Source organism: Carassius gibelio, chromosome A7 (genome assembly GCF_023724105.1).
Source record: "Carassius gibelio isolate Cgi1373 ecotype wild population from Czech Republic chromosome A7, carGib1.2-hapl.c, whole genome shotgun sequence".
Classification (NCBI taxonomy): Eukaryota; Metazoa; Chordata; class Actinopteri; order Cypriniformes; family Cyprinidae; genus Carassius; species Carassius gibelio.
This window is the reverse complement of record NC_068377.1, coordinates 25,082,412-25,109,481: the sequence shown is the minus strand read 5'-3', so window position 1 is coordinate 25,109,481 and position 27,070 is coordinate 25,082,412. Positions and strand designations below refer to the sequence as shown.

Sequence of the window (27,070 nt, the reverse complement as noted above, 5' to 3'; positions counted from 1 at the left end):
CCTACAACTTGTTAATTCATTCCTACGAATTATTAATGTGGCAATTGTCCATGTTTCATTAATTTTGTTCCCTAAATAACCCATGATTTAAGTGAAATAAGGGAACAAATTAATAAATCGAACGAATTCTTAATTCATGAAATCTTTAATTTCCCTTCCCATGTTTACCACAGTAAGAGATGCGAAAACAGTTATTAAAAGCGAAAGATAATAAAATAAACCTGGGAAATTAGAGGGTTAGACTATGAAGATTTAGGAAAAGAAACAATGCCTAAATATAGCTACTGAATTTGTGGAAATTCGTGACCAACCGGCAAACCAGAACAAAGCCGCGTAAATGAAGACTATGGGGTCCAAAAGCATGGTCGCGATCTAACATTTTCCAGTTAACCTATTATTCCTCTAATAAAAAAAGCTTTTATACCACACTTGTCATAATCAGATCTTATCATTTCTAAATAAATAATTGCTGGATTCAAAACAGCGATTAATAGGCGCTGTGACCGACACATTCCTGGAGCATTCACTGCTGTCACTAAACGGTGACGCCGAGCATCGTTCACAAGTTTCTGCATGGACCTGACTAGGGCACAGGTTCTAAGCCCTGGGACAAAATGGGATGCTTTAAGGAAAATTTATAGCCTACTAAGTAATAGGCCCAACATAAAAATAACAATTTGTTTTCATGTTTTTTTTTTATTTTTATTTTTAAATAGGCTATGCGAAATATATCCGACTTAAATAATTAAGATTAACGGATTTAAAACAGAAGTGTGGGCGCTCCATAAGTTCACAAAAAAAAAACAAAAAAAAAAAGGATGACAACGCATTCTGTTTGTTTGCTTTATTTTACAGGAGCACAAATCTTCTGTTTTTATTGTGAGTGTGCACAAATGAAAGTAAACACTTTTGCGGAAAATATATATTTTTTTTAATGTCTCAGCTGTTTCGATCGCCCCGGAGCCTGCTGCACACGTATATTCTAGCGATTCAAACTTACATCGCAGTCTGTTCATTATCAAAATAAAATAGTCAACTAAACATTAAAAGGTTACACTGGTCAGTTTAAATAGACCGTAGTATACCGGTCCACTCTGCTGTTATGCCAAGGACGTTTTTGCTCATATGAAGAGGATCATCTTTTCCGTCTATATGCGAATGCGTGTTAAGTACAAGCCTAGTTTACATTATAAATAATAGTTTAACATTCAAATACATTGCGAATATGGAAACATTTCGATTTGTGCCGAATGAGACATGAGCAATAACCTCAAATAAATCTAGCCAAAGCCGCGCTCGCTCATCCTCGTCTGCACGCATGCACTGTCACGATCTAATGCGCTGTATGCCGGATTTTTAAAAATCTGACATTTTCTAGGACAGAATCCAGCAGGATCAAATTAATGTGAGCAACAGTGTTTTGGTGCATCAGCGCCGATGTAGTTCACTTAATGCGCAGCGCAGTCACACGCGCTCCACATTTCGGATAATTTTATTTTAAATACAATAATGTCAGTTGAAAACATTGCAATTGTGCTTTAAAATACAACAACGAGCACCACAAAACCATTTAAAGAGGCGTGTTCAGCGTTCTCCGTGCGGGATTGGAAACTGTCAACAAAGTAAAATGACCTCAAAAGTATGGCGCGCTCTCTTCATTTTATCAAATGATCATAATCGCATCTATTCATTTTATAATCCTGCTACTAGCATTTTATTCAGACTAAAACCTCTTTAATTCAAGTGAGAAAGCGTTTTGTGTGTGTGTGTGGCTTTTGCACATCCTGTCATACCGCTGACTGCGTGCCTGCAATAGACGCATTTTGCAGTATTATGGTTAACGATTAATCGATTAATTGATCGTTAATTTAAACGACGATCGATCATGGAAATAATCGAAATTTGACATCCCTAGTCTCAGATCATTGGCTTTTTGGCTGATCATTGCTTGCCAATGTCTGATAATCACTTTTACTAGCCAATACAGATGATTGGCTTATACTGTACACAACTCCAATCCATCTCATTTTGTCAATTACCTGTATAATGTTATGATGAGAGTAATGATCTTATGTATTTCAAGAAATGTTTACATGGTAATGTCTCAGATGCATTAGAATGTCTGTAACTGTGCATTGTTTGTTTGTGTGTCTGTCCTTTAACTTTGTCTCAATGATTTAGATTTAGTCCAGCTTCTGTTTCTGCTGTGGGACAATGTGTTTAAAAAATCAGCTCTCAGCCATTATCACCTCTCCCGATCTCTTCGTCTCTCTCTATCTCACCCCCTCACATTGCGTGTTTTTCCTCTCTTTTTCCCTGTTGTACTGAAGTAATGCATTTTGGCACAGTCCACCTGCTTTTGGATAAGGCCTTAGAGAATGACCTGTCAATCAACATGCCTTCTGCACCTCAGCATGGATGATGAGAGAAAGAGCAGGAGTATAGTCAGAGCAGATGCCAAAGACGAGAGACACATGAGAGAGAGGGAAGGGGACAGTCCTCCAGGAATGTGCTCACCCTGCAAGCTTTCTGCACAGGTTCTTCAGCTGCACTAATCAGGCTACCAAAAAAAAAAAAACACACCTCCTAATTACAGTAACATTGCTGTGGGAATCAAGGCTGAGACTTAGCCTGTAGAAAACACCCCAAATAAATCTTTTACTTCAACCTTTACAGCTATCAATTCTGTTTGATAGCTCGACTAATTCATTTTTTTTTTTTTTTTTTTGTGAAAGCTGAAAATGTAAACCAAAAAAAACATTTATTTATATATAATTTGTTGTTTTTTACTTTTTTTTGAAAGAAGTCTCATGCTTACCAAAACTGTATGTATTTGATAAAAAAATACAGTAAATACAATCATATTCCAAAATATGAAAATAATTTTGTTTCATTAATTATTTAATTTATTTTAATTTATTCCTGTGATGACAATGCTGAAATTTCAGCATCAGTTACATTTAATCGTATTATTATTAGTGTTGAAGACCCTATTTTTGTTTAAATCATGATACATTTTTTATAGGATTTTTATTTATTTATTTATAAATCGAATGTTTAAACAGCATTTATATATATGAACATTATAAATGTCTTTAGTGTCACTTCAAAATATTATGACCCCAAGCTTTTGAACAATAGTATAACAACTCAGCCTCTTGCCTATAAATATACATCCTATTTATTCCGTGTTTATATTTAATCTCATTAAACCTTGATCGTTTCTTTTGCACACTGCTTTTTCCTCCATGTCAATCATTGTTATTGAATTTAAATTTGAAAGGAATGTTTCTTTTTCCTTCTTTCTTTTTAATAACGTAAAAACATTTCAGCTGGCCAACATTCTTTGCGTCTCTAGTTAGAACAGTTGATGCTTGGATATACTCTGGAAGTATGACTGCCGCTCTCACTCAAACAGTTTCCAAAACCACAATTATAATCTTGCATCCATCTATAATTCCAAGTGCCCGTCTATGCCACAGTTTGCAGTGATCCGGTGAAGATCTGTGCTTTCTAACCTCAAAAGTCAATTCTGTGCTTCCTAGTTAACAGACCAAAGAGCAGTTCATTATCATGAACAATTATCCTTCATCCTTCTTGAGTGTTGAAGCTATGATCTGAAAATGCTTACAAAGTAATAATTGTATTATGTTACAACAGCTCCTGTGGCCAGATGTTTCCTTGTAGATATGCATCTTAAATTAATATCCTCTCTGTCTCTCTCGTCTATGCCACCCAACCCTTTTGAATCTCAGTGAGTCTTGTACTATATGTGTTTGTCAGTGTGTGCATGCTCAGGTTTGGCAGTGGCTGATATGGACATGCCCAGATCTGTACGTTCAAAACAAGCAGCATGCACAGTCTTCAGCTGCAGCTGACAGATCCGTATCTCCATAGATAAGAGTCCAATCCTGAATTGTGATTCAGTTCAAGTCACAAATTAACCATCCATTTTGGGATAGAACTATAAGGGTTTGTAAATGCCAAATTGTGTCATTCATTCACTGATTTCAGTTTACTTTCCACTCACTGACCCCACATTATGCCTTTTGTGTGAGCTCCATGTCTGTGTAGAGCAGAGAATTAAACATTCTTAAACGTGCCAAAGCCAAAAGTGAGCCAGAGTTCATATCCAAAGCACACGTCAGTTTAGATGATCTCTCACTCTAGTTCACAAATGCCTCGCAGTGCTAAAAAGTTTCCCTAAAGACTTGCACTGAGACACAAAAAGAGAACAGTACATGCATGAAGTGTTCATTCACAAATCTTGCAATCTTTATTTCTACTTTCTCAGAATGGCCTGAGAGAACACGAAAAGTTTATTTAACAAGTGAGACTAAGCTTAAAGGACACTGTATGCACTATTCCAGGCAAGGCTATTGTGAACAATTATGAGTTGTTTATATTTTCATTTGGTAGATCTACAAGACCTATGTAATATATTTCCAGTACACAGAGGAATTCATAAACATAAGAACATTTTAAGGCATCATGTTTCTGGACTGTCTGTGATATACAGACCTCCTTTCTTTTTAAGATTATGGTAAACTGGTGTTGTGGTAAATGTAATTGGGATTATACTAGGTTAGTGAATGGAGAGTTGTTCGTTCCATTTCCCAGAAGCCAGCCAGCAATCTCAAATAATGTAAGTGCTGGATCAGGTTATAGAACACATGAATAATTTATTTTGCAAATATTGAATGATCATCTCTACATTTGTTCAAAGAAACTATATTTTACCCGAGAGTTAGTTACACATTTATCCTTGGTGTTAATGTCAAAGTTGAAGACATGATGACTGTTCGACTTCTACTATTATATTGCGTTTTTCAACATAACCTGGTACAAAGGTTTGGGCTTAGTTTTTTTTTATTTATTGCATGATGATACATTTGAAGTAATTTATACCAAATTCATCAGACACACCACCAAACGAGTAGACTTGTGATATCATATTATTAGATGGACACAGATACAGCCTTTGAAAATTGGTCAGTGTGGTTAAGTAATTGCTGTCGTGAGGTCAGTTCAGTCATTTCTGAGGTTCTGTTTGAATTTGGAAATCTAGGTAGGCATTAGACAGCTTAACTAAATCTGGTGATAGAGCATGTGTGTGTGAGTGTGTGTCTGTTTGTGTCTGTATTCCCATACTTAATGGCAAGGTCATAAATCGTAGTTCTTGTTCTAACTGAGACCTACACCTACGCATGCTCTAGTCTTTTGTGTTTGTAATTGTACAATCTTCAAGGGAGGGAGAATACAGCTTAGTCAGTGTCAGCCATTCATAAACAGGAAGTCACCACCCCACAAGTATTACCCATCAAACCTTCCTCCCTGTGATTGGCTCCCATTCCAAATCTCAGTGCCCTAATTTAGATTAGAAAATAGAAATAGAACATTATCCAGCATGTGACTCGTGCGCTTTATTCATAGTCTTCTGAGGTCATGTGCAACTCACACTTGTTGATAAGTATATCCATTCTGAGTCAATCTTTTAACCCTCAGGCCGGAAAGGTGTGGTCCTCTTTTCTCATAAACCTATTGAAAGGGCCCCTTAGTGGGGCCAGTTTTGAGGTTCCCACCTGGACTGTGTGAAAAGGGAGGCCAGTGCAGTGAGATCATGGAAATGTCTTGTGTATCTTTAACAGCACAGTGTTCAGAAACTGAGTGCTAACTGATGTTTTAGCACCTACTTGATAGCACACTGTTATTCCCAATATGCACGCTCACCCGGTGGCGTATTTGTAGAAGCGTCTGTTTCGACTCATCTTTGCTCTATCCACATCAAGTTTAATGAACTTCTTACATGATCTATGCAGGCGGTTGGATGCTAACCACATCACGTCCGTGCCTGAGGACAGTTTCGAGGGTCTGCAGCAGCTCAGGCACCTCTGGTTGGATGACAACAGCCTGACCGAGGTTCCCATTGGGCCCCTACGGCACCAGACTAACCTGCAGGCTCTGACGTTGGCCCTCAACAGGATCACACACATCCCCGACGATGCCTTTGCCAACCTCTCCAGCCTGGTTGTATTGTGAGTACTTTGCAATACTTTACAATTTTGGACTCACACACTAGAGGAACACACTAGATCCAGCTTTTAACACTGATAAATGTACCTTCCCTTGTTGCCCTGTAACACACGTCAGTTAAATCCATCAATGCGCTACACTAACTGTAGTCCTATGTGGCCAGTAAAACACTCATACACATACACTTGCCCATGCAAGTAAACAGTGGCGTGGAAGGGAGATTTTAGAGAGAGCAAACAGGGAAAAGCAAAATGGACCCTTGTGTCTTGCAAAGTCAAACAGAGGCTATAGACACCCCCTCCCCCCTCCCCCCTCTCTCGCTCCATGCCTAACTTCTGGAAGCTTCTTATGTGGGTCTGATTTACCAATTACATTCCAGCTGCTGGAAAATATTTGTCTTAGGAGTGGAGGCCAATTAATCCGTTAAGTAGACTGAACAAACACACAGACCTGTGCGGTGAAGAGTTATCTGTTCAGAGACTTCCAGGGACAGATTATGTTTGTGTCGGTGTTCTGCTGACAAGTGCATCTTTTTAAAGACTGGAAAAATTCACAAGCAAAATGGACATCCCTTGTCATCTGAACAGTTATAAATTGAGAAACGTAATTCCGCATAGATGAGATGTATTCTTTTACAGGGTTTCTGCTGGTCTTAAAGTCTTAATTCGCCCTTCCACAAATTATGGCCTAAAAAGGTCTTTAATCGGAGCAGAAAGTCTTACATTTATAAAGTCAAGGCATTAAGTGCCAACATTCAACATTTTGTTTTCCAACACAAATATCTTAACATCCTTAAACCTATATACATTAACTTGAGATGCAAATTGAACATCTGATATCTTGTTTTCTGAGAAATTGAGTTTATACTTAAAGAGCAGACATCAGTGGGATATGAATGTTTCCCTTTGAATTAAACACTGGCAGATATTTGTTCTTGTTTTAATCATTAACTCACTTCATTTTAATGTTTCTCATAAAACAAGACTTGTTTTATGTCATTTTGCTTCTTGAGTAAATAAACCTTTAATCAAAAAGTAATGAAGATTTCTTGTATTCTCATCAGTTTATTATATGTGGTTGTGTTCCATTCAATCTATTGCTTAAATTTTCTTCACTTGGTCATAAAGAGTCTTATATTTACCTGCATAAAACATGCAGAAACTTGTTTTACATCTCAGATTATATTCAGTATGCTTATTAGGGATGCACTGATACCACTTTTTCCAGAACAAGTCCGATACGATACTTTTATTTTTTGTACTTGCTGATACGATACTTCTATTTTCATAGCATTTGTAATTTTTTACTTTTTTTTTAAATTCTGGATACAGCAACCTAAAACTAAAACAAAAATAAAAAAATCATGTTAGATGGCTTCATTTAGCAAACAGATTTCCTTCAGTTATTTTCACACCTAATTATACCAGTTAAAATGTATTTTAGCTTTTGTTACTTTCACTGGTCATTTTATCGCTCTATGGTATTTCATCTTTAATTTAATAGTGCATTACAGCTGCTCCGTTGCAGTGGCTCAGTACTGTAATTACAAGAATTTTTCCTGTAATAATGCAGAGAACAACTCATTATAAATAAATGCGTGAGCGAACAGCAATTAAGATCATGAAATAGAAGTGCTCGCTCTCTCCTTACCGTCAAGTAGCTTTATTAACTCGTGCATTTTTTTACTTGCTTCTGACATATGACCAAACTAAAACATTTGTGTCTGTGATAAACGTATATTTGCTCTCGACAAGCTCTATTTCATCTATTCGGTGTGCTTTGCTTATCAGCTCGTGTAAATCAGCTATACAGGCATTAACATTTAATGTTTAACATTATATTAATTACAAGCATGTACTTCGTAGACATACTTGATTTCTAATGACATCATTCTGCTCTCTGTTTGTTCAATTTGTGGCCTATGCTTACAAGCTTGCTTGATTTATATTAGTTACACATTACGTTAAGCGTTTTGCGCGTGAGGTACTTTGTCTTGTATGTTGCCATGACTTTCAAACCCCTTGATTATTACCCTGGTTTGAGAGTATAGTTCCTAGACATATCGGCCTAGAAAATCGCAACTTTTAATTTCCCTTCGGTCTTAGTACACGAAAAGGGTAAAACTCTAGGAGAGTTGGAAAATGAGCCTTTTTTTTTTTTTTTTTTTAAAGTGGAGTGTTCCTTTAAAATGATTGTGTGTAATGAATCTCTAAGTATAGCTTCTAAAATCTTGTTTGTCCGTGTTGTGCAGGCACCTTCACAACAATCGGATCCAGGAGATTGGAAAAAACTGCTTTCATGGGCTGGACAACTTAGAGACATTGTGAGTTCCCCTTCACCTACATACAGTATGTAGCCACACTTCCTGTCATTAAAGAGATTGTAACCGCATGTAACGCTACATTTACATCTGCTGCAGTGGGTCTGTCTTCAGTAGCATCACTCTACATCATTTTATAAGAGATTGTATGTGAGTACAAGTACAGTTATACATGTATAGCGTTTGGTAGGATATTTATCTGCTGCTCTAGCGCCCTCTTCTGCAAAATTCAAGAGTTGCAGAGAATGTTGGGAGCTTTCTGTAAGGATGCTTTAGTTGACATTTATTTTGAATAACAGCGTACAGTGAGTGTAGTAGACTTGAAATACATGTAATCATTGAACAGAGATCCCTAACCTTGAGCCTGAAATGTTATCGCATGCTTTTCATCATGAATAAAAAGCATGTTTTACACAAAATAGACATGGACGTGCAAAGGTTTTGATTCTGTGAGCATTGAGCATTGTCTCTCACGTAACATAGCTGAGTCTCTCTCTGACACTCAGTATTTGCCAGTTGTTATTCTGAAAGTTATTGTAGAGAGTAAAACGCACTAGTTGACTTATAAAAGTTAAGATGTGTTTTCTCTATGTATTTTGATGTGATTGGAGTCATTACTGCTACGCTTGAATTGATTTAATCAGGATTTACAGTATACCGATAAAGGACAAAGGAGTCTTTTCCTTATTGCCCCCGTTCTCTCTCTCTCAACTGACCACAGTTCATTTAGCAAGCATCCACCGCATCAGGGAGGAAGAGGCAAGGGGAAGGGGAAAGCAGATAGCCATCGCTGATTCTGCTTTATTTACTTATTCTGACCATAATTAGGACAGGATGAGGACACGCCAACGTCCTGTGCCCCTGGAGAGGAGAGCGGGACATGGGACAGGGGCATTAGTGGGTAGAGAGGAAGTATCATGCCAGGCTGTGTATCGTGTGGCAGCTGAGACAAACAATAACACACTGAAGAAATCAGCAGACTGGCTGTCCCGACTAGCTTCTTTCTGTAAACAGCGCAGTCGATTTCTCTCAACAGATTTTCTTTTTTCTCCTTTTCTAAGGTTGTTCCTTAGAAAAAAATTATCTTCAGTTGTGATTCTCTTGTTCTTATTTAAATATAGATTGCCAAAAGAGATGGACCTTATATTATAATGCTTTATTAAATATACAGTATAAAGTACAATAAGATGTATGCTATAGTGATAGTAGTTTCACTCAAGTGTTAAATTCACACAAGGGTGGTTTTATTCTAATGTGAATAACTTTCATCTGCCTTCTGTCCTTTTAGGGATCTAAACTTCAATAATCTGAAGACCTTCCCAGAGGCCATTCAGACGCTGCCCAAGCTGAAAGAACTGTGAGTATCTTCACACACACACACACACACACACACACCCACACACTCCAACACTCAGTTACAGTCATTCCAATAGTTCCTCTCAGACACTTGCTTTGGGGTTGGCTTTTGATGAGGAGGTTGGTGTTATAATATCATTGTTTGAAATTTCGGATTGCTGAACCTGATCTATTTCAGAGAGGAAAGGAAATAAAATTGGTGTGAATTTTCAGGTTCTTTTTCCAGCATTTTAAATTCATTCTAAAAAGTTATTCCTTTTAAAAGAATGGAAGACTACAAGTCTGTTAGCCGCTTCAGATAGGGATGCATGATAAATTGCATGCAATATTTAATGTGCTTCTTGTCAGTAAAGCCGGTTCTGTAATCAGTGGTAAATCTCCATCACCTGCGCACTTTCACATGGAGCAGCATTACCTACACAAATCCTTTGTTCAGTGACGAGCTGTGCAAAACCACGTTCATATTTTGCGCATGTTTTGCGCAGCTTGTCAGTGAACAACGGCTCTGTGTAGTTAATGCTGCTCCGTGTGATGTAGATTTACCACTGATTATAGAACCAAATTTACTGACATGATGTGCATTAAATATCTCATGTTATTTATTGTGCAGCCCTATCTTCAGCACTGTCTTTTGAAATCCAGAGAGCTTTAAAAAAAATCATCACTTGTGCCCAGCTGCCATCTAGCGGCGAGAATTAGAACTGCTTCATAATTTTGAGTTGTGATCAGTAATGTAGCAGAAATCCTGAGGGAGAATATCTCAGAGTGCTCATCTCACTGATTTCATAATGATTTTAATATTTCCCTGTTTGCCAGTGGATTTCATAGCAACAACATTGCATCCATCCCTGAGGGAGCTTTCCAAAGAAATTCCCTGCTACGCACAATGTAAGCAAACGCTGATCCCACTGTCATGAAAAACACACACACAAATACTGTGATTCATTTATTCATTTTGTTGGCTATAAACATCCATTATATCTGTGTCTGCAGCCATCTTTTTGACAACCCGCTCTCCTTCGTGGGAACCACTGCTTTCCAGAACCTGTCAGACTTGCACTCTTTGTAAGCAGAGCCATTATTCAGTCATTGATCTGGAACCGAATTACACTCACATTGAACATGTCAGTCACTCATACTGACACCTGTCAGTTAAATGCTCTATTGCCTATTACTGTGTTTACTTGGTTTTATATGTTCATTTCTGTGTATTCCACCTTATAGCAATAAGTTGCACCAAAATCACAGTGTTGTTGTTCCAGACCAGTAGGATTTAATTTAATTCCATGAAGTTTTTTTTTTTTTTTTTTGTATATTGTATTTTTACATTTTTACAAGTGTTTTTTCTTTCATTCAGAGCTTGACAGCATTCCTATTTACTTTCATTATATGGAAAGTTTCTGCTAAGCTTTTCTTTTCATGTTGAATTAATGAACACGTTGTTTTCATTTCCTTTCATTTGTTATATACTTCAGGATGCTGCGTGGTGCCAGTATGATGCAAGATTTCCCCAGCCTGACTGGAACAATAAATCTAGAAAGCCTGTGAGTTTATTTTACACAGCATAAACATACAAAAGAACAGCGTCAGTTACTATAAAATCAACAGCGAACCATTCATTTAGAAGTTTCCAAACACTGAAACGTCACACAGCACGCCCTGAAATGATAATAAGCGACAAAAAATAAAGGGCAGCTGTATATTAAAGTTTGAAATCAAGTGTAAATTAAGCAAAAACACACGTCACATTTCACGTCTCTTGTGTTGCCCAGGACTTTAACAGGAACTAAAATCAGAAGCATCCCAGCAGACCTGTGTGAGGATCTGACGGTGCTACGCACACTGTAAGTCACAGTTTATAATTCAGTCCCACTCTTATATTGCTGACACAACAGCATAATACATCAGAGACACACACAAGGATAATAACACTAAATACCACATTGTAACCACACACTAATGTGTCATCATACACATTAGCATGTTTTTAAGCAGTGATATATTACTCATAATAGTTTGTAACACATGTCAGTCAAATGTCCATGAGTGCCCAATGATGTGCCAGTAACAGCCTGAAGCGCTCTGTAATTAATTATCAGTCACACACTCAGAACACTCGCACACGGTCACAGAAAAGCCTTCGAGCCAGTGCTGTCATTCAAGAGACTAACATATGCTCGGCATGTCAGTCATAACCGTACACTGTCCTTTCCATCTCAGCTTCAAATACACACAGACACACTCCATCGCACACAAGCACAGTGTGCGTCAGTCAAGGCTTGTGCGCAGTGGCCTGTCAGAGGCACAGCTGCAGGGGGACGTTTTAAAGTGATGTCTAATGACCTCCCGGAGGAGAGCAAGCCAGAGGCTGGAACACATGACAGATCCTTTAGTTCCTGTCTAAACTTCATCAAAACAGTTCAATTCCTGTCTCAACAATGGTGTGTGTGTGTGTGTGTGTGTTCTGACAGAGATCTTTCCTATAATGAGATTGAAGTCCTGGCGTCCTTTCAGGGCTGTGTTAGACTGCAGGACATGTAAGTTTTGTTATCATGTTACATTTTCCTACTGTTTAGACAACTTTGAGTTCTTGACATTTTAATTCATTATGTGTATGCAGTGGCACTGATGTTGTTGTTGTTTTTAATTCTGTGTTCTGCAGAAGTCTACAGCATAACCAAATCCAGCAGATAGACAGAGGAACTTTCCAGGGCATGACCAGCCTTCGAGTGTTGTAAGTAATCACAATTACCATAAATGAGCCATGCATGATGAAATTAATCAATAAGATTCTGAAATAATGCTAATTTGTTGGCCGATAGAAACATTTCCTCTTTTTATCACTGTTGAAAAGTTATGTTGCTTAAAAAAAAAATTTCACATAAAAATTTGAACATTTTGTCAGTATTTTTCAGGATATTGAGGAATAGAAAGCATTTATTTTAAATATAAATATTTTGTCACATTATAAATTTCTTTACCATCTTGTTTGATAAATGTGTCCTTGCTGAATACAAGTATTAATAAAATAAAACCCTTAATGACCTCAATTCTTTGAACTGTCATGTGTATTGCTTTTGTCACTGTTTTATAAAAGCAATAAGTTACAAGAGGCCATAGATTACTGTATTTTTGACCATGGTTAAGAGGGCTTCAAGGCAATGATAAAATTAAGGTAAAATGACCAACTTATGACTTTTTTAATGAAATGAACAACAGCAGTTCGGTAATCACACTCTGACTGAACTTCTCATAGTGAATTGCACAAGGCTTGCCCTGAATTCTGAATCTTTACCCAGAGTTATCTGTATATGTTTAGCTTGTTTATCTGTTTGTTTTCTTATCGCTCTATAGAGACCTGAGCAGAAACCAGATCAAGTTCATCCACAGAGATGCTTTCCTTTCTCTCAGCGCTCTCACCAACCTGTGAGTGTTCTGTCATAGAGTCTTCTCTCATAGTTATTCACATTCATAGCATTTCAGTGGAAAAACTGCCGGGGAATTGAAAATATAATCTTGATTTAATTGATCATACATTGCTGTTTAGAGATATCAAAAGTACTGTGATGCAGTTTCTCAACCAGGGCATCTCTGATTAAACAATGAAGGCATTTCTTGTGTGTGTGTGTGTGTGTGTGTGTACATGAATATAATTGTCTTTTTTTCCGTCATGTCATTAGGGATCTCAGTCTGAACTCCCTAGCTAGTGTTCCTACTACAGGACTGAGTGCACTGAACCAGCTTAAACTGACCGGAAACATGGAGCTGAGGAACGGTCTGATGTCTAAGAGTCTGCCTAAACTCCGGTAAGAGCTCTTCACAGCCCCTGCTCAGGAGCCGTGACTGATTACGGGTCATTAAGGTTGCTCCTGTGTCCCAGTTCAGTTTATATGAATAATGACGTGACATCCCTACCTTCACCTGGACTCCGTAATCACACTCACAGTGTTCTCAAGAAATCAGAGAGACCTTGAGCCTTTCTTTGATCAAAACCCAGATAATTCAGTAACTCTTTGGGTCTTCCCAAGGAGTTTGTCTCTCTCTCTCTCTCTCTCTCTCTCTTGCTCACTCACTTTCTCTCTCTCTTTGTCCCCACAGGTCCATAACGGTTCCCTATGCCTACCAGTGTTGTGCTTTTGTGGCTTGTGACAGTGCAGTTAACCCAGCGCAGGATGACGAGCGGAAAAGTGCATTTGGTATGACTTTTTGGTGTGCACTTTAATGCAGTTAAGCTAAGCAGCTTGCTGCTTGGTGTTTGTGGCCGCATTTGACTGAATGAAGTGGTCTGGCCATATTTATGTGTGGTACTATGATTCTCGTAACTGACATTCATATAAATATACATGTTAGGTGGTGAGGAGGAGATGGAAACGATTCCTCTGGTCATGCACTGCTCACCTTCACCTGGTAAATACAAAATAAAACCCTATATTTCTCTTCTTTTGCTACAGCCAGTGAATGTTATGAGATACAGATTAGTGCCACATAACCCATCTATACTGTGTAATAGAGATGTACATGCATGCATTATTCTTTGTTTTATAAATTGGTATGAAACAATATTGGATATACAGGGGTTTATTCTTGATACTGGATGTTTAAATTCTAATTTCCATTATTTAAGCATTTTGATTACATTTGCCATCATCTAACGGTCACAAAAATCTTTAAAAACATGAATAATTTAATGATTATTGTAAATGTTCTTATGAACTTCCTATTCATCAAAGACTATTTTCAAACATCTGATATGTTATATTAATAAGAAAGGTTTTTAAGCACCAAATCAGCATATTAGAATGATTTCTGAAGGATCATGTGACAGAAGACTGGAGTTATAATGCTGAAAATTCAGCTTTGCATCACAGGAATAAATTACTTTTTAAAATATATTTTACATTGTAATATTATTTCCCAATATTACTGTTTTCCCGTGTTGATTTATGAAATAAATTCAGCCTTGGGGAGCATATAAGAGACTTCTTTCCAAAATATCAACCATGCCCAAAACCTTTTGACGTGTTTTTTTTTTTTTTAGCATTGTGATTTAGTCTCTTTTGCACCTCTCATACTTTGGATTGATGTGTCTCTCTCTGTATGTTTTTGTCTTTCAGGGGCATTTAAACCTTGTGAACACTTGTTGGGAAGCTGGATGATTCGATTGACCGTGTGGTTTATCTGCCTGGTGGCGCTCCTCTTCAACTGCCTGGTCCTTGCAGCCACCTTCTCCCCACGCACTTCCCCTCACTCCCCGGCCCGCCTCCTGGTGGCACTCCTGGCCTCTGCTAACTTGCTGACAGGGGTCTACGTGGCAGCACTGACACTCCTGGACGCGGTCACCTGGGGCTCATTTGCCGAGTATGGTGTGTGGTGGGAAACAGGCGCTGGGTGTCAGGTTGTGGGTTTCCTCGCTGTGTTTTCCTCCGAGTGGGCCGTCCTGCTGCTGGCATTAGCTGCGGTGGAGCGTTGCTTGGCTGTGAGGGCTCTAATGGGGAAGGCAGGAGCTCTGAGATCCAGTGGCCAAAGGAGGGAAAGACGAAGGAGATTTGGTATCACAGCACTCTTGTTGGGATTGGTATCTGTTGCAGCGGCCTGCCTCAGTCTGTATCACGGATCAGCCATGGGCTCTCCTCTCTGCTTGCCCTTCTCTGGAGGTCCCGGACCAGGCCTGGGGTTCACAGTGGCCCTGGTGCTAATGAACACATTAGCGTACCTGCTGAGTGTGGTGGTCTATACGCGGTTATACTGCAGGTTGGGCCGTGCCCAGCTGGCTGACCCTGAGCAGGCTGGATCTGTCAGGCACATCGCCTGGCTGATCTTCACCAACTGCATCTTCTTCTGTCCGGTGGCGGCTTTCTCTTTCGCTCCCCTGCTGGCCGGGACCAGTAATGCAGTAGGCGGACCAGAGATGGCCAAATCTGTGACGCTCATATTCTTTCCTCTCTCTGCCTGCTTGAACCCCGTGCTCTACGTCTGCTTCAGTCCCTCCTTCAGATACGACTGGCTTCGCCTTAGAGGACAGGGGAGGGCTGGAGGTTGTGGCGGGCTGGTTGGTAAAGCTGTTACTAAAGGGACCGTAGCAGGGGGTTCAGCAGTATCTGATAATGTTGAAGGCCTGTCTAGCGACTGTGGCATGTACACAAAGCTCCACGGCGACAATCAGGGAATGTGCGAACACTGTGACGCCGCTCTCCACATCAGCACATCTTCTTCTTCTGCTTCCTCCTCTTCCTCAGCCTGCAGACATTTAGTTAAGTCCCACAGCTGCCCGGCTTTGATGGCGAACGCACCGGAGTGCTTGAGCTCAGAGGGGTACTGGCCAGACAACGGGACGCTTTCCGCTCAGTCGGAATATGGAGACGAGGGCGACTCATTTGTGTCGGACAGTTCGGAGCAGGTGCAGGCGTGCGGCCGAGCCTGTTTCTGTCAGAGCCGTGGCCTCCCTCTAGTGCACTACTCTTATAACATCCCCCACATGACAGACTGAGCTCACAGCCCGGAGCATCACACACTCACTTCCTCACACAGCCCTCCAGGGTGTGGAGTGTCCCTGCTCCTCAAGGACAGAGGACAGGGAGGGGCTGGACACATGGCTGCAGAGCCTTGGAAACACAAACAGACCAGAAGCACTTTCTCTCTTTTCACACTTGTGTGTGTGTGTGTGTGTGGGAGAGAGAGAGAGAGAGAGAGAGAGAGAGTGAATGTAATCTGAATTCATGAAAAGGGAAGCTGACAATACAGAAAGACTCACTGAGCCAAATGTTGTCAACATACAACACGTCTTGTTTTCTGTTTCATGTCCCCCAAATTCGGTTGCATTAGCACCCAGGGCTGATTGACAGTTGATGGACACCATTGATCTTATCTCCCAGTGCCTGCCTTTTAAGTTAGCAAGAAAGTAGAACGGTTCAGTTTCTCGGGGCATTTTTAGAAAAGAAAAATATATATTTTCACTTTTATTCTTCCAAATGTTTGTCCTTTTGATTTAAAGCAGGGATGTATGTGCCACTGTTTTTAGTGATGTTGATTGTTTTTCTCTCATAAATCCTGACTGTGGCGGGCGATCCCGTTCTATGTAGCAAAGTTTCTCCTTAAACTGGAGTTCCAGTACGCCGATGAGAATGTAATGTACAAGTTTTATGTTCACACTGTCTTGTGTTTCCTCAAAGTTTATGGTGGCTGTTATTTCTGAAAAGCATTCATTCCTTCCTTGTTGATTCTACAGGTGATACTAAAAATCATAATCTTTTCCACAATGCCCTCCGTTCAGCTGAGTGATCCAGTTATGCCAGTACTTTACCAACTGTTTATTAAAAGAAATTGTCTTTAATTTATCTTCTAAAATGACATTTGGATGTCTTGACCAGAACGCTTCCTTAATCACTAGTAAGTTTCTAATAATTTATTGTAAGACATGGAAATGCTTGGATGAATGAATGGCAAACTACACTTGTTTTATTCCTGACAAGAATGTCACTAGATCATTTCGATATGTATTTTGTACACTGGGTAGAGTAAAAAAGGGTTTTCAAATTATTATAATCCTGTCCAAATAATCTGACTATACATCTTACTATATGTAACACAAAAAAGGGGATGCGACGGTATTAATATTCTAACAAATGTAGGATGATGATGATTAAGTTATGGTTGATAAACTATAAATGGCTGATATTAATGTTTGTACAATTGACTAAATAAATGAAAATACCAAAACACTCTTCAACAGAATTTAAGGATCAAACATTATAATACAACACTAAGATTTGCTAAAGATTGCATATAACAATGTTACTTAATTATTAGTGTTTTGTTGTTGTTTTTTTTAGATAAACTGCAAGTGAAAATTAGATGGTGGCAAAAGTAATCTAAATGTAAAAATAGATAGAATAGCATGCACAAGTATCCAATATTGTTCAGTCCTAATTTAATACATTTTCAAAATCTTGAATGCTGTGCATCCCTACACAAACACTACCATTCTTTGTACAAAGGTCTTTAACATTTAAAACTGTCCTTATGAAAACCCTTTTTTTCTTCTCTCTCTCTGCACTTTACATCCATACAGTAACATTTGAGTATATCTGTATGATATATTGATGTTCAAGTTGCCATTGAGCTATGTTATGTGAGATGGACAAGGGGACCAGTGTGTCTTTGTGTTCAGGAATATATCATCATGATTTCATTTGTACACCTTTGTCCATGTATGTTCAGGAATTTAAGTGAAAGGAAATGTGGGTTTGTTTGCCTTAGATACCAAGTGTCAACACCATCCTTTGGTCTTCTAATATGTTTGCAGAGTGGATGCCATATTGTCATATAAGCTCTGGCATCAACTGACAAGCCTTGCAGGTCTTAGCTAATAGAACTGACAGAATTCCAAATTGTGTGTGTGTGTGTGTGTGTGACGTTTAGGGATGACAGTTTGTTGTAAATTATTTTTGTAGGACACACCTAATCAAAAATGGGATGTGTTGTCTAACTGTGGAAGCTACCTCTTGAACCGTAGCGGCTGCCAGTAGTGAGTAGTACATGTTTGTTACGTTTTCATGTTTGTTTTGTTGGAATGATTGCTTGGCGCTGTAAATACGTCTAGTTGTACGTTCTCACTGAATGAGTCACGCGTTAGTATGTACTGGGAGAAAATGAAATACTGTACTGTATACAGACATTTTTTAAACCAAACTAAACTGATTCGCTTTAAACTACGGGAGTGTTTGTCATTTGTTATTAAGTTTCCCTCAGATAGTTTAGTCCTCTTCTGGTTGACGGGTTACATTTGCTTTTCATTCCATCGGAGCTGAAAGGTCCTGGCACGGTTCATTTAGGGTGCTTTCACACTAGCACTTTTGGTGCTCACCCGGTGTCGATTGACGTCAGAATTCGGTTTGTTTGGATGATGTGAATGCTGTCTTCCGTACTCGGATGCGCACCAGTAAACCGTACCAGAGTCCGCTTAAAAACGGTGGTCTGGGGTACACTTCATGTGAACTCTGGTACGGTTCACTGCTTATGTGAATGCAATCGTACCAAATTGCAGAAGTGAACCGCTTTTAATGACAAATTATTTGATGAAAATGTGTGTTTGTGTGTGTGTTTCTCTCACTTTCCTGATGAGTGTGACTGACGAGCTGCAAGCAGAGAGCTGTACATCTCATTTATGTTCGCCTTCAACGTTCTTTAGAGCATTTTCAGTAAATTCGTAGGACAGACGCAAGTGCCGTTATGTACTGAAGCTTTATGAACAAAACGAATAGTTCAAAAACGTAATACATAAAAGTGCACAGAGTAATGTTTTGCATTTGCCGCCTTCTCCTGTGCTGTCGTTATCAAGCAATGGGGTAAACAGCTGCTGGCTTGATGACGCAAGCGAACCGCGGTTCGGACTCAAATATTATAATATGGACACAGTCCAGCAGGGGCAGGGGGAGGGGGGAGCAAACAAACTCGGGTTCGGACCGAGCAAGTGAACCAAGTGTGAAAGCACACTTAATTAATGGGGGGGGGGGGGGGGTGAATGCTCATTTTCAGTCAATCTCCTGTTAATCTTGAGTACCTATAGAGTAGTACTGCATCCTTCATATCTCCAAAAAGTCTTTAGTTTTATTATATTTATAAGAGAAAAATAGTCTGTGCCGATTTTTTTCGGAAAAACACGAGCAGCTGGAAGCGTGACGTGTGGGCGGAGCTAAAGAATCACGAAAACATAATCCAAAACAAACCATGGCTAACGGTCAGATTCAGCGTATATTTATGATCCAGAATCAGATCCCTAGGCTGAAACTGAACGAGAGCAGCAGCATCAATGACTACAGCAGGACATCTCTATGTGGTATGTATTGAAACTGTATATATTTGCTTATGTAACCCCTCTCTCCCGGGTCTCCTCTAACAAGGAGGCTAAATGTCTACAGCCACTAGCGTCTGTTGCTAGTGCGTCTCTTGAGATCGGTGAGGTTTACCTGCACAGCACTACTTGCTGGCCTCCGTTACACTTAGCGGTTTTGGAAAATGACTAAGTTCCACTTTTATGTCGTCTTTTTCTTTTCTTTAAAGGTGTACAAGAGGTTTACTTGATGTGCTTATGCACCGATAGCTAAGTTAACAACACAAAGATATTTTAAGCAGTTTTACTCACCGCCTGCGGTTCCAACACACGATCGTTACCCTTTTTCGTTGGGACTGCATTATCCGGCGTCAAACTGGGCCTTGTTTGTAAAACAAGCATCTTTGAAATGCAGGGAACAAACAAAAACACTTGCACAACTCCGTTGATGCTCTTTAAAAATAAACTCCGTCCACTGGTCCCTTGATGTTTTTTTTTTTTTTTTTTTTTGGTAATCTGTGCAGGGTTGTCTTGCCCTCGCAACCAAAAACACACTTCTTTTGTGACATTTCGCTCTCGCTCTGATCAGTGAATGTCTCTGCTCTGCTCTACGGGAGCGCATGCTCTTCAGGCAGAAGTGTCCTCAGGACCCATATATGGAAATTCCGCTCCATCTAACGTCACACAGACCCATACTCGAAAAAAAAACTTTCCAAAACTTGTGACAAACCGGAAGGAGTATTTTTGGAACAGAAATACTCCTTCAAACGTACAACTTAATTTTTGAAACTTTGTCCATGTTTAGCATGGGAATCCAACTCTTTAACAGTGTAAAAACTCAGTATGCATTAAATAGCATTTCACCCCCCCTTTAACGTTAGCGTCTCAGTTGATAGATTTAACGTTTTAACCTTGCAGCATTATGACTGTCATCCTAAACAGGCTCATCTTCTTTATACTAGGCCTACTAACTGCAGCTCCTTCACCTTCATGTCATAACAATGAACATTAGCTCTTTCATCCAAAACTACTGTAGTAGCTATCTGTTCAATATTAAAACTTTAAAGTGGTTAATGAATTAATTATTCTTTAACCTGTCGTGCAATGCTAATGCTTGACAAGATTAGTAATTCAATTAATGGAGCATTAGTAAGTTTTTATAAAGAGAGAATAGTGTCTATAAAACAATCGTCTGCTCCACCCATGGGAATTATCTGTTCCCTAAAACAAAAGGAATAAACATCACAGCCGGTGCTGTGGGAAAACGGCTCGGGCAGTCACACAGACAGGGCTGAGGAGTGTGGAACCACCAGACACTGCCAGAAAGCACGGGGAGGGATTCTTCTCTTTTGCCTCCTCATAATTTTCCTGTTATCAGTCTCCCGATGCTTAACCGGAGGGGCATAATAAGAGAATTTCAAGTAGAGACCCCCTGGAGCTCATCGTCGAGTTGCAAAAACATCTCAGTGGGAATCTTTCCTAAGGTGGCCGTGATTGTACCAACCACTTTAGCGTGAACGCTTTCTGCAATCAACTTTATTACAGCTAGTCACGCTGGTTAACACTGGGTAAACTGCCATCTTTTCTCCAAACTTGTGTAATGTTAGTTGTACAGATCTGCGCACACTGAACCTCCACGACTAAAGATTCTGAAGGCTGATCTAACCTGACTTACGGTCCACAGTTTGGTGTTTGAGGAGATCTGTGGTGTTCGTTGCACACCTCACTGCGTGTGTTGAATGGATAGCTTTGATTAGGCAGGAGTGACAAGCGGTAGCCTGCTAGGATTTGTTATTACCTTAATGTTCCTGGTGATAGACTAAAACCATCCAGGCTGAGAAAAAGACTCATTACTATGACTAATATCACCGTCAGTACTAAATATACTGCTCGTGACAATTCACCATGTAATTAGTGATTCTGACAAGAGGTAGGCCTCGTATGCTCCGGTCGTGCCTCTAGATGGCAGTGCAGTTCAGCTGACGCTTTCTCAGCTCCGTGCAGCTGCAGCTTTACATTAAACACAGGAGATTTTCCCCCCAGCTGCTTATAGCCTCTGATCTTTAGAAATGTCTTCCTGTAAACTTCATATGTAAGTGCACACTGCAAATGGACCATAGCCATCACATAAGCCTAGACATATAAAACACCTCCTAACTAACATATCAACTTGAGGTGGGCTAATGTAAATACTTCTTAACATTAGGCTGATATCGGCTTGGCCTAATATACATGAGCATAAATGTTTAAAAAGGTCAGAAAAATCTTTACAGCTTATGCCACCTTCTAGCTTTAAGAGCCGTGTAAATGTGTTCTAGATTTATGAGCTGTTGTGTAGTTTTGTTGTCTCCAGTATATCTGGTACTTAGGCCTGTCACAATAACAACTTTTTGTTGTACGATATATTGCCCTAGAAATAGTTGCGATACGCAACGTTATTATCATTTTAACGACCATTTTATGCCACTGAATATATAATCATAATGTAACAGCATTTATAATGCAAGAAGGCCTACACACTTGACTAAATGACAACAAACTTTTAATTTTTAATAATATTTAGAAAAAGTAAAAAGTGAAAAAAAAAAAAAAGAAAAATGCACAAAGAAAACATGTATGGAGATTTTCCATCTACATATTTTTCCCTGACCTGGGTGCACACACTATTGCTGAAAAACACAATCACTGTCCATGCACAAAGGCACAGATTTTTTTTTGACACAGGTGCAAGTGGAATGTTAAAAACAAGGTGACATAAATTTTTAAGTAATGGCTGATATATTTAGTCAAAAACATTATTGCGGTCACATACATATACTGCATAAGTCGATATATTGATTATTGCGACAGGCCGACTTGTATTGCTGCAGCAATCAATCTACCATACAAAGATGTATGACATTGCCATTATAAAGTTATTAGTCTCGAGGACTAAAGGGTTGCTTTGGTGATACTGTGAACTAGAAAAGCTAGTATGTGACCCTGGACCACAAAACCAGTCATAAGTCGAAATTGATATTTATACATCACCTGAAAGCTGAATGATTAAGCTTTCCATTTAAGTATGGTTTGTAATGATTGGACAATATTTGGCCGTGATACAGCTATTGAAAATCTGGAACCTGAGGGTGTAATAAAATCTAAATACTGAGAAAATCGCCTTTGAATATCTCCAAATGAAGTTCTCCGTAATGCATACTAATAAAAAATTTAGTTTTGATATATTTGCGGTATGACATTTTCTAAATATCTTAACTGAACATGATCTTTACTTAAAGTCCTAATGATTTTTGGGATAAAAGAAAAATCAATAATTTTGACCCATTCAATGTATTTTTGGCTATTGCTACAAATAAACCCCAGCGACTTGAGACTGGTTTGTGCTCCAGGGTCACATATAGCTTTACCTGTTCTCTTGGATACATTTTCAGTTTGCATCTTTAAAAATGACAGTATTTACTGTACCTAATGATCTAAAGTTCATAATCATTTGAGTGAGATTAAATGCAAATTGGGTATCTCGGTTGAGAGGTCTGTGACGGATATTTCCATACAGGAATTTTTTATATTTTGCACATTACCTGTTTATCAGATATCTATCTTGCTTTGCACACCGGAAAGCTTGAATCAGTAAGGAAGTATGGAGAAAGGCCCAAACAGAGCCGTCAGTTCTGCACTTTAGTGAGCTAGAAATCTCCAAGCCTTTAAATTAGGCTTCCTTCACCATGTGCAGAATTTTACAAGGTTTCATTAAACAGAGTCATTAGCACATAAAAGTCATTCAGAACACAGTACCAAAAGATCAGCTGAGAGACAAATCTCTCCTAGTGCAGTTTCCGGATAAAGGAGACTTAGGTCTCTGCAGAGCAAAAGTGGGCGTATATCACCATGTGGGTGTTTTGAAACTGCTGGGTGTTTCTGAATCATGCAATCTAAATGATCAACCTTACCCAACCCCACCCCTAAACCTAACGTCACTATTAGATAAACCAATCAAGTATCATGGTGTAAAAACACCTTGATCTCGTAACTCCCATTACTTTCCTGCAGAGACCTATACTTGGGATAAAGGACAAACTGGGAGGACGTGATGCTGGACCGGAACCAGTGAAAAGAGAAAAGTGCTCAAAGAAAAAACATATATTGGCATTCATAATGTTTATTCTATCTGGCATTAAATGAATAAGCAAGGGTATCAGTAGAGCTGTCCATCTGGACCTGGAAGAGACAACATAAGCTGAGTTTGTCAAGAAACTTAAGCAGTTAAAAATAATGACCCTCCTCGTCCACTGCCCCCCAGTCTGCAGGCTACAAATTCAGTCAAATTTCACACACAGAAATATAGTGTATATACCTTACCTTCCACCCTACCTATAACACACTAACACTGTATGAATGCAATATAAGCTGTGTTGTTTTTGTATTGTTTATATACTATTATTAGCATTAATATTTTGAATTAGCTTTTATATTTATATTTTCATTTTAAGTTATAGTAATTTTGTTATGTGCTTTAGTCATTATGAATAGCTTTTTATGCATTTGTATTATTGTTATTATTTTCAGTAGTTATAATATTCAGCTTCAACTTAAGTTAGTTGTCAAGGCAGCATTTCTAATTTTAAGTTGCCATCTAATTTTTACATGTAATTCTAATTTGATTCAGTTTAAATTAAAATTATACCTTATGTTAATTAATCAGATATTTTTTTATGGCTTTACTTTTAGCTAACAATAACAGGACAATGTAATCCAAATAAAACAAATATTTTAAAAAATCTATAAATACATCAAATAAAAACATATAATCCAAGTAATCAGCCATAGTATCATCATCTTACTTTAACTTTATAAATAACCATTTGCTCAGAAACTACTCAGATAAAGTAGCAGTACTAAAACACCAGTATATTAGATGCTGTGCTTAAAATAATTTTGAGTAAAAACTAGTATGATGGAAGGTCTCCATCAACAAAGGCAATACATAACCAAACCAAAATAACATTTAGACACACCATAGATTTATTGTCGTTTGTTAAATGGAGTCAAATGTGTTTACTCAAGTACAGTCGGACAGCATGTAAACTGCAAGTTAATTCCAGCTGAATTTTAATGTCACCACTGTAACAATGTTTCAGTACAAAATTAGCATGGCTAGGCTGCTGATAGCACAGTTCATCTCCCCATGGCCTTGTCTGTGGTATCTCTGACAACACGCTCTGCTCATAAAAAATTGATAAAGGGAGCAAAGGGCACGAATGTGCCGAGGGATTAGTGTTCGCTAACATTACAAGGTAATTCATAGTGGCACATCTGCCATCTTGATTGTACAGAAAGCACGCACCTAATCACACTCAGTTGCCCGTTTTCATCTACCTCTGGCTTTCCTCTCTCAGCGGCTGAAGGTGATCGCTGCCTCATTGGGGAACGGCTTCAGCTTAGCCACATCCTGCTTATGCAAGCTTATCTCTTGCTGTCAAACATCTCACACAGGTGCACTGTGGCAAGGCTAATTTATAAACCCCTGTGTTGATGAGGAAAGCTTATTTTAAAATACAGGAGGTAATGTTTTCCCATGCCAAGTTATTTATATCCATATCATTTTACTAGATACCGTATACTACATTGTACATATTTAAAGGATGCTGTGTGTCTATACAAATAGAAACCATTGGGAGCTTATTATACTCTATCGTGATTGGCCAAGCAGGCCCCCCAGTGGTCAGATATTTCTTTAAAATCATTATCTCTCATTGGAAATGTTGTATATTAGACCAATAACTGAAACCAGTGTCTTGATGAACAACTGCACAAATAGATCGGCCTTGCAATTCCATTGGCTGAATAGCCATTTATTGTGTGCCATATCAGTGCCTGATTAGAAAACCTATGTACTCTGCTTATAATGTCATTTTAACTTTATAAATACAGTTTTATATTTGTTACAAATAATGGTAAATAAACAAAGCTAGATTGTGAAATCAAATACGTCTTGTTCTTTAACAGCGCAGCGTACTAGCTTTATCTTCAATAGGCTGCTTATTAAATCTGTGCTTTTTATTTTTTTCATAATTAATATATTATTAAGTAAATTTTAAAACATATTTAATAATCACCTGTTGTACAATACATAGGTGACAGTAGTGTTAACACATTATGCTGATAGCATACAAGCAAGAGTTCCAAATGGCTATTTCCAGTTTGCAGTCCCATTTGTCTGGGAGACCTAAATGTTCTCAAGACTGGCATTGTGAGAAATTGGGTCCTCCCATTGGTTCTCCTTTGGATCCCTAAGCAATCCCTTTGGCTTAAAGAGTTTTTAATGGCTTCTCTCTTTAGTGCTTGATTACTATTGACATACTATTGATACAAAATCACATATGTCATTTTAACTATAATGACCATTAATGTCCATATAATGAGCATTTATGTGTGTTTTAGATGTACTACAATACATATTAGCTTGATAGATTAGCATTGACACTTGCCCTACAACAATCTTCACAACAATCTTTAATGCACTGTTTTAATGTACGTTAAATGTCCAGATTTCTCAGTTATAAAAATAGCTTCGTAAAGATGCATTGTTTAATTTGTTTTATTATGCACTGTATAGTATGTAAATGTACATATAACTACTTGCTGGAAAACGGATCTCAATTTTTATTTGTTGAGTGGCTGTGTAATGGGATATTTACAGCCAACTGTATAGTAAGTGAATAGTATGCTATATATTATGAAGGTGCATGAAATCAACACTGTAAACTCCTTGTCATGGTCTTTCTAGGTCCAGTGAAAAGTCATACCGTGATCATATGATCTGACATTGACCGCGCAGGTGGGTTTGTTGTGATGTCATGAAATGGGTGTCAGATAATCCATTACGACCCCTCACTCTGTCATCCACACATGTCAACCCTGCCATCCCACAGGGCTGCTGTAATTCTCTCTGACACTGCGGAGTTCCTCGGAGTAACTGGTTGTTTTAAGGGTAGCTGGGCCCAAGTGACCATTTGTCCTCTTCATCACAACTGTATCTCTCAGCATCTACTTTCTCCAGCCACCAATTTAAGAATACGTTGCAATAAGCTGTAAAACACATCATAACGCAGCCTCACTGAAACATTTCTGACTCTAAACTCTTGTCCACTTGTCTTTTATCCTCGGGCTCAGTCTTAAGTATTCATCCGTGTTGATAGGTGATAGAACGCTGGGTTGAATGGTGCAGCATGTATCATTATTGTACATGTTTAAGCCCGATTGTACTTTATGTTAAACGTGTGGTCAGTTTTCAAATGCTACACCATACTAGGCTGTTGAGCCACTGTTCCTGCTGGTACCCAACCAAGGCTGTAAAATAAATGAGAAGTTGAGTATGAAGGAGGAAAGGAAGGAAGTGGAATAAAAGGAAACAAGCTGCATGCTGCTTGACTCTGGAGGGGGAAACGTGATTTTCATGGCTGTTCTTGAGAACTTTAGTGTTATTATGTATAAACTTCTGTTTGTCTTATTATTATTACATATTTTGGTAG

The 27,070-nt window shown here is 38.7% G+C and overlaps 1 protein-coding gene across 1 annotated transcript in view; it reads left to right on the top strand.

Moving 5' to 3' along the window:
* Positions 1-18,420, top strand: part of LOC128016938 (leucine-rich repeat-containing G-protein coupled receptor 4-like) — a 49,359-nt gene extending 30,939 nt beyond the window's left edge. The window contains exons 6-19 of the mRNA XM_052601901.1: positions 5,820-6,035; positions 8,285-8,356; positions 9,642-9,710; positions 10,526-10,597; positions 10,703-10,774; positions 11,185-11,253; positions 11,482-11,553; positions 12,181-12,246; positions 12,372-12,443; positions 13,064-13,135; positions 13,390-13,515; positions 13,808-13,905; positions 14,060-14,116; positions 14,824-18,420. Of these exons, the coding sequence (XP_052457861.1) occupies positions 5,820-6,035; positions 8,285-8,356; positions 9,642-9,710; positions 10,526-10,597; positions 10,703-10,774; positions 11,185-11,253; positions 11,482-11,553; positions 12,181-12,246; positions 12,372-12,443; positions 13,064-13,135; positions 13,390-13,515; positions 13,808-13,905; positions 14,060-14,116; positions 14,824-16,196 (2,506 nt within the window). The 3' untranslated portion in view covers positions 16,197-18,420. The remainder of the gene's footprint in view (positions 1-5,819; positions 6,036-8,284; positions 8,357-9,641; positions 9,711-10,525; positions 10,598-10,702; positions 10,775-11,184; positions 11,254-11,481; positions 11,554-12,180; positions 12,247-12,371; positions 12,444-13,063; positions 13,136-13,389; positions 13,516-13,807; positions 13,906-14,059; positions 14,117-14,823) is intronic.
* Positions 18,421-27,070: the final 8,650 nt, after the last annotated feature.